Genomic DNA, 15425 nt, shown 5'->3' on the forward strand with positions numbered 1-15425 from the left:
CTGTTGCAGCTGCAGGCGCTGTGAAGCAGAAGTGTCCGGTGCGATCCAAGGGTGGATCGATGTAGAAAAGTACCTGAAAGCAGAGGGGACAGAGTCTGGGTCACTCAGCAGTGACCAGGGTGGAACCAGGACGGAACCAGGCAATGTCGGGCGCAATCAGGCAGTTGTCGATAGGCTTCTCTCCGCTGTCACGTGGGCTCTGGGGCATCTGCGACGTCCAGGAGCGGGTCACGATCTGTCCCACGTAGGCTCTCGCCGTCAGCACCGTCGGCTTGAAGATTGTTGCAAACAGCACTTGGCAAAAGCAATCCACGCGGAACCGGGAGATTGCTTATCACTCGGACCAGGAGGGTCAGAGTGGGTGCTCCTTTTTACAGGAGCTGGTGCAGATCTGGAGCAACCAGAAAAGCAAGTCGTATTTCAAAGTTCGTCGGCACAGGGGCCACAAGCCAGCTGGCAAGTGACCGGGCCAACGCGTCGAGCGCACACAAGCAGAAGGGCCCCACGCAGCACTCGTCGAGTGTGGAGGGGTGAGCTTTGGTGCAAGTGGAGCTCGGGGCTGGGGCTTCTCAAACCCCGGTGTACAGCTTCGAGGGTCACTCGTGGGCCGCACGGTCAGCGTCTCGTGGCCTTTTCAAGATGGCGTGCCCCACGCTTCCGGTCGCCTCCACGGGTCTCAGCTCTGCAGGGACTGTGGATCGGGCAGGTAGAAGGCAGGCAAGCTTGATCTCGTCGATCTCTGTCGCTCGAGTTCCGGCGGGAACTGCAACAAAGCAAGGGTCGAGGGCTGGATGGTGCCTGTTTGCACAGGGTGGTCACTCCTTGACCACAAGGGAGATTCTTCAGTCTTCTCACGTCGTGTAGAAAGTCGAAGGGTCCAGATTTCGTTTCTTATGTTTCTTCAGGATGATCTGAGGTCCGTTGGGACTGCTCCCCCTCTTATTCGAATCTCGGGGGTTGGACATCCTGCTAGGTCCCCTCCTATGGGTGGGACCCAGGAAGGGGGTGGTTACACCCCTCTCCTTTGATCCTGGCCGCGCTGGGACAGGGGCTGGGAGGCCCCAGAACCGGTTTGGCCGGATCCTGCAAGGGGCAGCCTTGTGCTCCCCAGGCAGTGTCTGGTTTCATTGAAACCTCCCTACTCCAATCCACTATCTCCTGTCTGGGGTGGTTTGACACCGCCCTGTGACAGGAAACTCTTTGTCCAGGCCTCCTCTGCCGGGTTTCGGTCAGCAGCAGGAGGTCAGACCCGTGTCTGTGGCAGGGGCATCCATTTTGTGGATCTGAGGCTCATTTTAAATCAACCGCGTTTCAGTAAAGTAACATGTCTTCTCCCTCTAGAAGGGTGGAATGCTACCCCCGTCGCCAGAACTGGCGAGGGGGTAGTATTCCAATTCGTATGACACCTTACACGACATGTTTTGATAAAGCCAAACCCAAGTTGCTATATAACCGCGAGGATTATAAGGCGCTTAAGAGTATATGGTATGGCATTATCCCGGATCAGCCGAGGGAGTTGTTCCCGACAGCCGCAGACAGGCTCAGCTCATGCCAGAGCACCATCTCACATAAAACCACGCACTCTGCCTCCAGGATTGATGAGGCCTTCCATAGGAGTGGCTTACAGGCTATATATGTGTCCAGATATAGGTTTAGATATAGGTATACTATATCTTAGCAAGGGGTGATTACACCCACTTGCCCCAGCTGAGTGATCAGCCAGTTGTGTCAATTTAAGAACCAGCCAGGGGTGGCAAAAGCTATGCTTCAGCCCCTGGTAGGCCTTGGTGGCACCTATGCCCTGAGCACCTATAGTGCATGGTACAGGGGCTGACAAGGAGTCCATTTCCAATTGTGGTATGTACCTATAGCACATGTATTATAAATTTAGAGAGAGAACAGCAGGCTGGGGGTCTGATTAGCAGGCCCACAGCCTCAGTAAGTCGAAAACCAGTGAAGCAAAAAGCAAAAATTGGGGTGACCATAGGATAGCAGACCCTACTCTCCTACAATTATCTTTACATACCAATGCATCTAATACTGGAACTTTAAATAATTTCCATAAAAATCTGGCTCTATGTAACAGCTTTTGGTGATGTAGATTCACCCGCTGAGCACACTCCTGCCTTCTAGTATTCGTCCAATACCTCCCATGAAATCTATAATGCAGCAGGACTCTGATTATTTTCTTTTTTCCCCGCCGTGAAGTTGAGAGATTTATCAAGTGTTTGATGAAATAGGCAACTGAAGAGATATTTCAACACAGAGATAGAGGAACCAACAACATTTGTCCTGGCATCAAGCACACTGACCAGCACCAACCAAGAAGCAATCATGCGGAATAGCCAGGATGTATAGCAGTGACTAAACTAGAGGGAGGTTAGGGAAAATACATTCTAAATTCTAGCACACCTGTAATAAGTTCCATGGTTGGGTCAAAACAAAGTCTGAAACCTTTGTCCTCAAGGGCCCATGACTAAAGTACCTTCCGAGTGGGCAATGCCTTTCACTGCACAAAGACCACTGGACACTAACGGGATAGAAGGCGGGTGCACTATGCAATCAAGTATCACTAAGACCTAACCAAGTCCCCAACAGGTGTTGTTGCCAGCGACAAAGCGTCAGAGTCTGGTGACAATTTGGGGTGCTTGTCCTGTGGCATGAAGGCACATTAAAAGAGGTGCCAAACAACCATCACCAGCAGACTTCTACTCCTTAGACCAGTGTTCTTAAACACTCAAAAAACACCTCGGAATAAGATGACCACCAGCACCCACCTCAGTATAAGATCTCTACCTCGGAATAAGACCACTCTTGGACACAAATTACATGTTGCAACACCCCACTTAAAAGGACACTGGCCACATGTGTGCAGAGGTCCACCCACTGGGGACCAGACCAGCTTTGAAAGGAGTCTACACTCCAAAAGGACGGATTGGCATCGGAAATAAGAGGAACATTACGTTTCTTACCTTCTCCGCTCTCCTTCAGGAGTCTTTGAAGCTCTTCCATTGCACCAGTAAGCTCCAAGCTCTTTGCTTCAGCGTCCTCAGCAGCACTCTATGAAGAGGCCAAGAAAGAGGGTGTGAATAAGTTGGTATTACATGTAAACAGCAGAACAATGGTCGAAATAGTTCTGTAACACCAGTAGCGATACAACATTAGTAGTGCTGTAAATTTAGATGATTGAAAGTCCCTCAAGCTCAAGAATATAAACACAGTTTAATTCTCAGAAAGTTGGCTGTACCTAAATCCTGGACATCAAAAGAGCGCACAATTATTTTGCAGACACCATACCAGGTACCAAAGATGGTATGAAAATCAGCTACATGCTAAGGGTGATTCAAATCCTGCCCACTGTTGTGCACTGTAAAATATAAATCATGTTTAAAGTGTCTCATTTATGGAGACAATTTCTGGCAGGGACACCAATAACCAATCAGCAGATGCCACTCAGGTGATGCCTAATGCACACTGTTGAACTGCTGAGGGATACTCTTTTTACTGGATGTTAACATTTAAACCTACTTAAACAGCTGTGAACTATCCCCAGTTCCCCTAGTAGGGTGTGCATAGAAGTTCATTAATAACAAAGCTTTGCATAAAGAAGTCTCCCAGTCATGTAAGTCAATAGGGAACAGAACCACTGCTTACCTTATACAAATTGGACAGCTTAATGTTTGCATTGAGTTCATTGTGAAATCGCTCTTCCATGCCAGCCTGTTGTTCTTTAGTCTGTGAAGGTAAAAAGAGCAACAACAAAAAATCATGTGACTTCACAGGACACCTTCCAATGCCACCCTACCTGGCGATGGACTAAAAACCAATATTGGTGATTCTAGTATTAAATGAGTAGTCTCTCCCACGCGGGTGTGTCCCTGCTACTGCATGTATGTATGTATGTATGCATGCATAGACTGATCGTGCATGTGGGACGGTGGAGGAGAGGGGTGCCCTCACAGCCACAACACTATACAGTGTATACAAGTATCCAGGACAGACAAAATTAGAAGAAGAGGTAGGGACGACTGAACGAAGGCCAACATTAAAACTTTACAAAACATGCACTGGTACAGAATTATCCACTGCATAATATACATGTGCATACCTTTGCCGCAAGTGCATGACGGCGTGCGTATCTGGTATAAAGACTTATTTCGCCTGTTCCATCATGTCAATTAGCATAAACACAGAGGCCTAGACCTGTCCCAGATAATGCAAGATCCTCGGCCTGCCCTGTGACCTGCAGCGGCGCACCACATGGTGGACACAGGACATTCGTCAATGTCCTGAGTTTGGCGCTCAAGGTGGTGGCAGCAGGTCATGTTTTGTAATCGGGTATAGATGATCGGACCTTTTTATCTACAGGAATTTAGCCCTTTGACTGCTCTCACATACAGTTCTGCTTTTAAGTGAAACCCTGAACCTCCTGCTTACATCTTGTGTAGGTTAATTGACTGTTAGTATGCTTGTGGTACATGTGTGGAAGTATGACTATGTATGGGGTTGTACTGAACCTGATGGGGTCTATTTTGGATGGACTTGGATTGTCATGGCATGAGATGGAGGAAGAGACAGTGCATTGCCTGCATTCCTGTTACTGCAAGGTGGAGATCCACACAATAAAGTGAATAGGATGGAGACAAGGCTACCTTCAGAAGCAACACAAAGCTTTTGTGAGCAAGAGGCTGGTAATATGTTCATCCTAAGCACTGCTATTTGGTTTATTGTAGGGGTGAACGGGGGAACTGCAGTTGGTTGTTCAAGGTCTGTGCCCATTTTGTCAGCCGTGGACTACTGTTTCAAATAAATTGATGACAGCCAGGCCAAAAACCTAATATCCTTGCGCTCATGTGACCCATGTTGGACACAGCCCAAGTGCTACCTGCTATGAGACGCATCACTCAACACAAAGGCTGTATTTCGAGTGACTGGAGAATGACACTAGAAAAGAGAACCACATTCCCCTTCTAGAAAATGTCTACAAAAGTGGAATCCAAATCATGCCATGTTCTTCTAGTTCGAGGTTTTTCATAACTAAAAATAAGGAGTGCTCTGCAGAGTACTCAAAAAGACTGCTGTACAACCATGTCTGCTATCTGCTAGTATAGTATGCCATAGTTATGGGGACATCGCCTAAAGAATGCACTTTCTGGAGGAGGCTGTTCTGCCTTGTGCCAATCCTACAGTCAGTAAAGACTTGTACCCGTGAGGGTAGCCAGGTGCTGCGAACCCTGTGGCAGAGGGAGGGTTCAGTTGAACAGACAGTTCGCGAGTCCCTTCCTCAATTCCAGCAGAGGGGGGGGGAGGTTTAAAGGTGATTGGGGGGGGGGGGGGGGGGGGGGGGGAGTTGCTCCAGTACTTGGCAACGAGGTAGGAAAAAGAACATCCACCGATGTTGCTTCGACAGATGCAGGGGTTGTGAGCAAGGGAGAGGGACGTTGGTGGAAGTTCAGGAGGTGGTTAATGCACGATAGTCCTTGGCTTTGTAGGTGGGGGATCACCATCTTGAATGGACATCTCTTCTGAATGGGGAGCCAGTGGAGCTTTCCAGGTGGGGGTGGTGTGGGTGAGTCTCGAGGGAGGGGGGTGTGGGGGGAATGCATCTGGCAGCTGAGTTCTGTATGGTCAGTAGCCTTTTCTGGAGGGGAGCAGTGATTCCTATGTAGAGTGTGTTACTGTGGGCCAGCCGCCAAGGGCCTGAGTGATGGTCTGTCTTATTTTGACAGTCAACCATTTGAAGATCTTATGGAGCATACCAAGGATGAAGAAGCTGGTGGAGGAGACTGCGATTATCTGGTTCTTCATGGAGAGGTTGCTGTACAGGATGAAGCCAAGGCTGCAGACATGGTCCATTGGAGTTGCTGAGGGTCCTAGTTTGGAAGACAACCAGAAGCCAATCAACGGCAAGGAGTTGATCCGAAAGATCAGGCTTCGGTTTTGTCTGTGCTGCGTTTTAGGCAGTGGTCTTTCATCTAGTCGGATACGCTGGTCATGCACCTGTGGAAGTTAGCCAAAGTGGTGGTGGGTCTTCTGCTAGTGAGAGGATGAGCTGGGTGTTGACTGCATAGGATAGGATGTTTAGTCTGTGGGTTCTGACGATGTTGGACAAAAAGGTCATAAAGGTTTTCAACAGTGTAGAGCTGAGGCCGCAGAGAATGCTCTTTGGTTCGGAGGTGAAAGGAGGTAGGCAGATTCTCTGGGTTTTTCCAGTGAGGAAGGAGGTGATCCAATTGAGGGAGTTTCCTTGGATTCCAAAGTAGTGGGGTTTCTTGATTAGAGTGTGGTGAGATAGCGTGCAGAACACAGCTGAGGGGGTCGAGGAGGATCAGGGCCGCCACTTCTACCCAGCTGAGGAGGGTTCTGATGTCATCAGTGGCAGCAATTAGAGTGGTTTCGGTGCGGTGGTTGGTACAGAATCTGGATTGGGAGGGGTCCAGAAGATTCTTGTTCTCCAAGTGTTCTATGGGTTGGCAGTTGATTGCCTTTGTGGACTTTGGCAAGGAAGGGGAGCAGAGAGATGGAATTCTTGAGTTTGCTGGGGTAGGCGGATGATTTCTTGAGAAAAGGTTGGACTTGTGTGTGCTTCCATTCTTCGAGGAAGGTGGCCGTGGTGATTGATGCGTTCAAGATGGAGGTGAGCTTGTTGCTGATCATTTTGCTGCAGAGGTTGAAGATGTGGTGGGGACAGGATTCTGTGGGTGCTTCAGAGTGGAAGGAGTTCATGATGGTGGTTGTGTTTTGAGTGGTGAGCTGGTTCGAGGTGATCAGAGTTTGTATTTATGGGCACAAGGAGGTTGATGGCATCAGCGGTGATGGGTTGCGGTTTTAAGTTTTTGTAGATGGTGGTGATCTGGTCATTGAAGTTGGTCAGGGTGTCCCAGAGTTCCTGGGAGGTGGTAATAATGTTTTCGGTGGCCAAGGGGTTGAAAACCTCGGACAATTTTTAAGAGTTCTTTGCTGTGGTTGGAGCTGGCCTCGATGCGGTCAGCGAAGGATGCTCCTTTTAGTCTCTCTCTGGAATTGGTGATATTGGTTGAGGGAGGTCTAGAAAAAGTTTTCCAGTCTATGGGTTTCTTACTGGTGCACCACCGCCTTGCCTTTCAAGACGCTTTCAGTCACTTTAGTGGCCTATGAGCTTGCCTGCTTAGAGAAGGAATGAATCTGCATCGCCCTGCAGGAGGGAATGGTTTGAGAAGCAGCCAGAGAAAGTAGACTGCCTGAAAGAGTATAGCCAGAAGCGACCCATGCTGTAGTTGGTCTCCTGGTCCTTCTCCGCGTTTTCAAGCTAGAATTGCAAAAGACTACATACGTCCGTGTATCTGCTCAGGTCAGGCCTGCAAGTGCCTCACCATGTTCGTCAGACCAATTGGGGCTACAACCTCAGGATGATGGGTATCTGGTTGAGGAAGACTACAACTTTCCTACTGTCTGCATGGCACAGGATGGTGTGAGGACTGCCTACGGGGCATCCACATGGGTCCAAAAGCACCTGAACTTCAATAAGGTTGATGCCAACACTGCACAAGAGTAGTGCAGGCCCCCACCTGCAGTCTACCCAGGCCACTGCAACGAGGTAACATGAGTCTGAAGACTAGAGACTAGATTCTGCCCAGTACAAGCACAGGCGTAAGAGCAAAAAATTAAAAAATTGCCCATCTGACTTGGGAGCAGGGGGGGGGGGGGGAATGTAATATGTACTCTATCCCAATACATGCTTCCATCAGAGCTTACTTTGGCACTCTACTAAACAGGGTCACCCAAGTGGAAAAGAGCAAAGCGAGGAGAGTCGTGACCTATATTTAAAACTGAACTGAGTTTTATTTTGTATTGTTGAGTGAATACAAATACATTTTATTCTTAAAGACAAGCCCTGGACATCAAGGTATTGAGACTGCTATTTGATTGTTGAAGTCCGGGCTCCTGCCTCGCCCCCACCCACTCCGAGTCTCAGAGAAGCCTAAGAATACTCTCCCTCCATACCCAGAGAGTGCAGAAAGGGTTGTACTTGGACAGTCTACACAGCAATCATAAGATGAACCAAAGGACATCAGTGCAAATGACTTGAACCACCAGGTTTCATTCTCTAAGCAGAAGCAGCTCAAGTCAGGTCTGTCAGAGGTTAGTTCCAGAGAACATTCCTTTGGAACAAGAAAGTGCCTGGATCGAAAGGGTCACAGGATAGGATTTTGAGGCACATTATATTAGCAACTGCAGTCAACTGTGTTCCCTTGTACCAAAGAGAATGCAAGAAAATCTTACCTCCTTCAACTTATTCAAAAGGTCTTCCGTCTGCTTTTGCAGCTTTTCATTGGACAATTTCAGATTGTTCACCTGCTCTTCCAGGCGGGTCACCTGAGTAACAAGTATTATTTAAAAAACAAAAAATGGTTTATTATTTTCTCCAATTACTTTCCCCTGGAAAGCTTCCAAAGCCAAAATTAATAAATATGGAGGTTAAATTCAAACCAACTCCTACTTGCTCAAGACAGGCGAATAATCAAACCCCAAAACTGAGGAGCCTCCCAAAAGCATTACTCAATACACCAAAGCGCCCAGTTCAGCTCATGCTGCAAAGCTCTTCACCTGCTCATCCATTCAACCAAAACCTTGTGTCTTAGTCACAAATTCTTTTATAAACCAGGTATTAGAGGAGGACATCTAACTTTCTAATCCATTACAGATGGATGTCACATCTTGTCTTTGAAAGTCAAGTGAGAATCTGGAACATGAGTTGCAGTGCATGGACAATTAACTCAAGCAAAACCCAAAGAATTATCACCTCACCTCTTCCTTCTTGTTCTCCAAAGTGCATTTTAACTCCAGGATCTCGTTGCCCTTCTCTCTGCTAAGGGACATGAGCTCTTCAGTTTTGGATTTTAACTCCCCGTTCAGCCAGTTGTTTTGATTTTGCACCAAGTCCCGCTCTTGCTCGATGCGCTTCTCGCGATACTAAAATGAAACGGATAAGTACAAGACAAAGTAGGAAAAGTGCATTTAAAGTTTTGGTGTCAAATAGTTTTTGCAGTGAAGTTATTTCCCGGCATGGTGATCAGCACAGCTAATGTTTAGTTTTCTATAATTTATTTTGCATTTTGTCTTGTATCTAGAACAAATACAAAATATTATCTATGACATATGATTACCTACACATTTTAAAAGGAAAAAAATGACAATGTATTTTGCACTAATTTCTTGGAATAAGACTGCACAACTTGCTCTGTAAGTTGCCTATCGGTCAAAATTCTCTTTTCAAATAGGTTCTTAAGCATGGAGAATACTTTTCAATTATGATGCACTGACAGTTCGTATTAGATACAACTTTACGGCAACCGCTCTGAAAGCGACCATGCAAATCTTGAGGTTTTTGTCAGTTGTGTTCTGTTGAATTTTGTATCAATCTTTGACAGAGCATTCCTATATTTTGGTCCACCCATGTTATTGGGTGTCTGTGCATTGGTTTAGCTGAATGATGGTGCTTTAGTGAACCTATTTGCTTCAGTGGACTACTTTATTTGTGGCATTGGATCAGACTGTAGCAATCACACAACTTTCTTTTTGCCATTTTTAGGACCTGGAGTGATCATTACATTTGAATAGTAAATTCCAGTGCTTGCTTCAGATCGTATACCATTAAACTGGCAGACCATCTGGTCTCTTGTAGGAAGAAGGATTTCATCTGTGAATCAGTAGTTTTCTTCTTTGCAAGTATATATTCAAGGCATATAGCATTGCTGTAATTTCTTTAGCCAGCTGATTTGTATTAATTCATGCGTTTTAAGTCCTCAGAGTGCCATTGTTTTGAGTATAAACAAAAATTATATGCAACAATCCGAAACTTCGACAGCACAGTAGCAAGTGCTATACAGGTAAACAAAACATAATGAAACATTGTTGGACGTTGTAAAATGCTGGCAACAAGCACACACAAAAAGCAGCCTTGCTTCAGCAATCAGATATTTGACTGCATTCATGGTTCGCTCATCCAATGAATCCATAAGCATTCACACAATTGAGTGAATCCTTTTAGGTGCAATCAGACCAAGTAGATAGCATACAAGATGGCGAGCACAGAAAAACACAAAGTCCAGCAAATAGAAAGTCCAGCAACTAGAAAGAAGCCTGGGGTGAGAGGGAAGTCTCACCCATGCCATAAAGTCAACACAGCCACTATCTTTCACAGCTATGATAAAAGGAAGGATGTTTGTACGGTCGCACAACAGCAAGGGCCAAACAAGGCTACTCTTCCTTTAAACTATGTAACCCACATAGATACTTACACAAACAAGAAGAGCAAAGCTTCAAAGTTTTCTCGCACCACCGCAAGACAGTGAATGGAATACTACAAAGTTGAAATTTTCTTGCAACAGTGCACCAATTACTGCAAGGTTTAAGAAGTGTCTCTGGAGTGTCATTTGAAACAAAGCTTAAAGTAGGTAGGTCTGTGCCCTCACCTTCACTGAAACCTCTGAAGACTGCAGTTCGTCCAGCTTCAACTGAAGTTCAAACTTAACAGTGTTTACTTCAATCAGCTTAGCATTCAGACGTTTGATGTCCTCTAGTAACAAGAAGAAAACATAAATCAAACCAAAAATTGACTCACTTCAGTGCTTAAACTAGACTATGAAAAATAAAAAGTCTCTTGATGAAGTACTCCTCAAATGAAGTGCCAAAGAGTAGCCTTTCTTTTGCGTATAAGTAAAATTTAACAAATTGACCCTGCCTCTGCCACTGTAATGGTATTAAGATGGGTAGTTAACTTTTAGGCTTGTTTAAACAAATGCCTGGAGTCTGATCTTGAGCTGTTGAAGTACTTCCAAAGTTAAAAGTATCTCAGGACAAAAGAGCCTGAACAGATCTTGATTAGGAAAACAAGACTCTCTCCAATGCAAAGACAACTCTTCACTGGCTTAAGATTAAATGTCGCAAACTTAAATGTCCGTCTAATGTAGTATTCCTTTCTGCAGCATGTTGTTTAACAAGTAATCTGACCTGGTCACAGAAAAGGGGGAACTTACAGGCCTAATAAAAGCTTGCAGTGTCCAAGAAAGCGCTGGGGCAAACATTTGTCTGTAAAAGGCACTCTTAGGAACTCTCGTCTAGTCAAGCTACTGCAAGACCCTTCTCCAAAGTTTATTAAATGCACGTCTAGTTAGTTAAACCTCTTAAGTTCCTGGTCTGTAGGGCATATAAGATAATTACAAAGACACATTAAAAGTATAGCGACTCTCTGGGCATTTTTATTATTTTCTATTGCTAGCTGTTCTCAGGCTGAAGCACTGGATCTCCAGTTGGAGCCTTAATACGATGGTACCACGATTTTTTTTTCAGTAGCTAAAAGATAAATAATAGACATCCCAGGCATCAAATGGCTACGTCTACCTAGCACAATCTCCTGGAACTAACAGACAGGGACCCAACTCCAAGGCTCCAATACTAGCCCCGTTACCAATGTATACTAAATTCTGGCCTCTGACTTAAGTGTGTGGAGTTTCCTCAAACCCCAGGATGTAGTTAATGTCTTACCACTCATGTGATCCAGCTCCTGACTTCGGCGTTCATTGGTTCGGATGAGATCTCGTTTTTCAGCCTCCAACTCATCTTTTGCCCTTGTAAGTTGACTCTAAGGAAGAAAAAACGATTACACTATTTCAATATGTGCAGGAATAACCAAGTTAGTAGTGCTAGCATAACTCAGTTACACCGCAGGGTAGGTCACAACTTTGAGCTTACAAACTTTGTTTAAATGGCACCGGGATTAAATCGTTTGGTGGATTCAACACAGGAATGTGTGATCTGCAAAACCTTTTGTGTTTGCAGAAGGTATTATTTCATATACTCCCTTCAAATTGACCATGTCAAAATCTGATGCAGAACACATTTTAAGCTGCACTAGACAAGTGATTCTGAAAAACTCATGGGCAATTATATCACGCAAGAGTAGTCAGGTTGATTTTTCATTCGGACCGTTCTTTTCAGCATGACATACAAAAAGAAAACAATTGTGTCTTTTTCCGAAATGGATCATAACGAAATCACAGCCCTGAAGAGATGAACTTCATAAAACAATGGTCCGAATGAAGTACAGAATCAACAGAACTGGAAGAATCAAACCAATGTACCAACAGGTCATGGCTCCATTTCTACTAACATGTTGACCAAAACAGAAGGATTAACACCTGAGGAAAATCAGGCCAAGCCCTGAACAGCTTTATGAACCAGACATTCTGCTTAAAAGGAATATGCAAGATGATTGCTGCTGAAATGGGTAACCATATTTTTGGGAAATTCAGTTTATAAACATATTTACCACGTTTTAATAAGAAACAATTATATTACAATGTATTATGAATATAAATCAAAGAACTATTTAATTGGATTACATTGGATTCATCTCTATAGGAGGGCCACTATCCATGCACTTTATAAATCGTGACTGAAATTATAGTTTCCAAACTACTTTTGAGTCGTAAGTGAGCATGTGTCACATACTAGTTTATATTTCAAAGTCATTTTATTGCAGAGACTAATTAGGATCATGTATAGTTTATATTTAGCGCAAATATTTTAAAAGTTAAATACAAAGTTATCTAGCAAAAAGTGGTTCTTCAGTAGTGTAAAATTTTAATACTGAATATATTTTCATGGTACTGTTGGTAAACTGAATTCTACTCACACTCCCTATAAACCACTAATGAATATAGGACATGCTGTACTATTCACTGCTCTACGATTTATTCCTCAATTAAGAACAAATTAAATGGATTGAGAAATATGGCAAGGAGCATATATAATTTCACGATATTTATCGTTGGTTTGCACTTCAACTGTTTTTCTATTTTTAGGCTAATATTTTTGTAGCTGAGCTGATCAGTTATTCTGATTGGACTGAAGCCTTTAGAAAGCAGGCTAGTACTCCATACATGTGTCAGCTGCTGGAAGAGTAACTGATGTTGTTAGAGAACAATTTTTGAAGATATTAACTTTTGATTGTAAGCAAGAATTGTCCACAATTACTGGATTGGAGAACGCTCAATTTATTAAGTTACATATAAACTGAAAGTTATTTTCTTTGAAAAAGTAAAATAGAAAACAATAAAAAAAAAAAACGACCACCACCAAATTCTTAACAGACAGCAATCTGTTACCAGCCCTAACTCCATCATCTCTTTAGACTGTTGAAATTCTATGTGGGACCTTGGACTGACTGCAGCCAAGAACCACAAATCAACATAGTACAAGCATATTTCTTCACCTCTACAGAGTACATTTCATCGCGCTTTGGCTATTAGCCAACCATTGAGACACTTCCTCTACCAAGATCTCTGCATAAACCCCATGCCTCCCAAACCCTAAAAGGTGGACCTTTACCTTCTGTTTGTTTCTGCAAACAGGCCATTACATTATCTCCCTGGGACTGTGATTTGAAAGCTCTTGGGGATCCAGCAGAAGAACCCTGGTCCGCCAAGGCATCTTACTGGATGGTACAAACATCATGAACAAAGACAGATGGATACTTGGTCCTTTTTTTCTGTACCATTATTGACATCAGCTGTTTTGACATCACCTTTGTGATGATAGTTTATTGTGAGGTACCTTACTGCTGAGTTGAGCAGCACAGAGTAAAACCCCATAGGATACTCTGCATGGGGCATCCACAGTCTTCCTGTTTTGCTCTGAATATTTAGCTTTTTGAAGAGCTCATTTAAGATTAACCATTTTACAATTAAGTCATCACATATGACCAAGCTTCTGTTTATCAAAACAGTAAAGAAACTGCTCTTTAACACAGACTGGACTCTGAAATAGGCCAGCTTTTCACTGCTCCAGGATTTGTCTATTCTTGGGTTCTAAGGTTAGTGACAAAACCCAGACAATGATTTGGAATACTGGTTCAGAGTTCAGTATATCAAAAATTCTAACCTAACTGGCTTCCTAGTTTGGATGAAGTCACGCTTATATCAGCAGTACACTAATATTTAAAAGGTACTAGAAGAATGATAAGGGAAATATGCTTATCTTTAACTACTTCTAGGTTTTCCCAGCACTAAAACACATTTGCAGATTAACACTAAACTCTAAAGCCCTGCCTTCATTCCCTTGAAAATCTAAAATACTCATATAAACAAAGGAAATAATGGTACTTTTGAATTTAAAGTTAATCAGTACTCAGACAGAAGACCCTGTACACACAATTTTGGGATCCGATAATCAAAATAACTAAGCCCCTCTGGGATTTGTTCATGGACACGGCGTACAGCCATTCCTAAAAATAATGGAATCAAGATCATGGATTGAAGATTTAGAGAGACTTGGTTACTAATCAAACAAATCTTTATTCGGATCAAATATATCCATTAAAAAAAGTCACAAAATAAAAAGATTAGAATAAAACATTCATATTTAAAAATAAGATGACTAAAATTCATACAAAGTGGTCTCAGAACAGACAGATTAAATACACAGAACACCAGACACAGAGCTAGGTATAAAACTCAATGGCCAACGAGGGAGTAAACTTTATCAGACGCATCAGATAGGGGATAATTGACATATATCATCACTGTTAAGGGTATAATGACCTTGGCTACTCCTTTCCATATCTTAAAATATCCAGGTATCAGTTGTTTTCTTCTTTGGATGGCATAAGAAGCTTATACAGAAAGTTATACAGAAACTCTGTAGCTTGCATGAACATTGTCAAGGTTACGGCTGAAGTTAAAAGCATCTTTATAATAAACAAAATGTTTCTTTTAAAAACAACGGCCTAAATATTTGTTTCCTCAAATCCCTATAAAAGTTACAAAAAAAGGATAAAGTGCATTGTGGACTGGGTAGACTTGCCATCACATGGGCATTTGGGTAACTTTAGGGAACAAAAACCCATCTTATGGAAAAACAACCAAAAAGTGCAGTGTGCCTATTTGCAGTTTAGTTAGGTAGACTCTATATTGGATGTTCGATACTAGGATAAGGTAGCTCTGGGCACTTGGTTGTATGAGACCCGCGAGGTACATGGACACAGTTGGCTTAAACCACTACCTTCCCCATCAGCCATCATTTTCCTAATCAGAACAACTTTTAAATCTTTTACTAAATTGTAACACTCCACCTGGATCCTGAATGTCCAATTTCCCACCCACCTTCTTTAGCAGGCGGTTTACATAGGCCTACCAAGATATTCTTGCTCTATGTTCCAAGGGTAGGCAACCTAGGCCTGGCTACTAACGCACAGCTGATTAAAGGTCACGTATTCCTAGGTGGGTCATGATTGCAAAGTGTGGAGTTCTTGAACAACCATGACTTACGTTAGGCGGTAACCACTTGGAACTTTTATGTAGCATGGAAAAAAAAAGTATTTTTAGGAAAATATCTATCTACAACAGGAACTGTAATGGTACAACAGATAAACCTATGGCAACAGA

At 43.5% G+C, this 15425-nt stretch overlaps 1 protein-coding gene across 2 annotated transcripts in view; it reads right to left on the reverse strand.

Moving 5' to 3' along the window:
- Positions 1-15425, reverse strand: part of TPR (translocated promoter region, nuclear basket protein) — a 684526-nt gene that overhangs the window by 625895 nt on the left and 43206 nt on the right. For both annotated transcript variants that reach the window (XM_086956072.1, XM_086956065.1), the window contains exons 4-9: positions 11527-11623; positions 10455-10558; positions 8788-8952; positions 8263-8355; positions 3655-3735; positions 2973-3060 (exon numbers count right to left, since the gene is read on the reverse strand). In XM_086956072.1, the coding sequence (XP_086812198.1) occupies positions 2973-3060; positions 3655-3735; positions 8263-8355; positions 8788-8952; positions 10455-10558; positions 11527-11623 (628 nt within the window). The remainder of the gene's footprint in view (positions 1-2972; positions 3061-3654; positions 3736-8262; positions 8356-8787; positions 8953-10454; positions 10559-11526; positions 11624-15425) is intronic.

The sequence above is a fragment of the Lissotriton vulgaris genome, chromosome 1_1 (genome assembly GCF_964263255.1).
Source record: "Lissotriton vulgaris chromosome 1_1, aLisVul1.2, whole genome shotgun sequence".
Taxonomy (NCBI): domain Eukaryota; kingdom Metazoa; phylum Chordata; class Amphibia; order Caudata; family Salamandridae; genus Lissotriton; species Lissotriton vulgaris.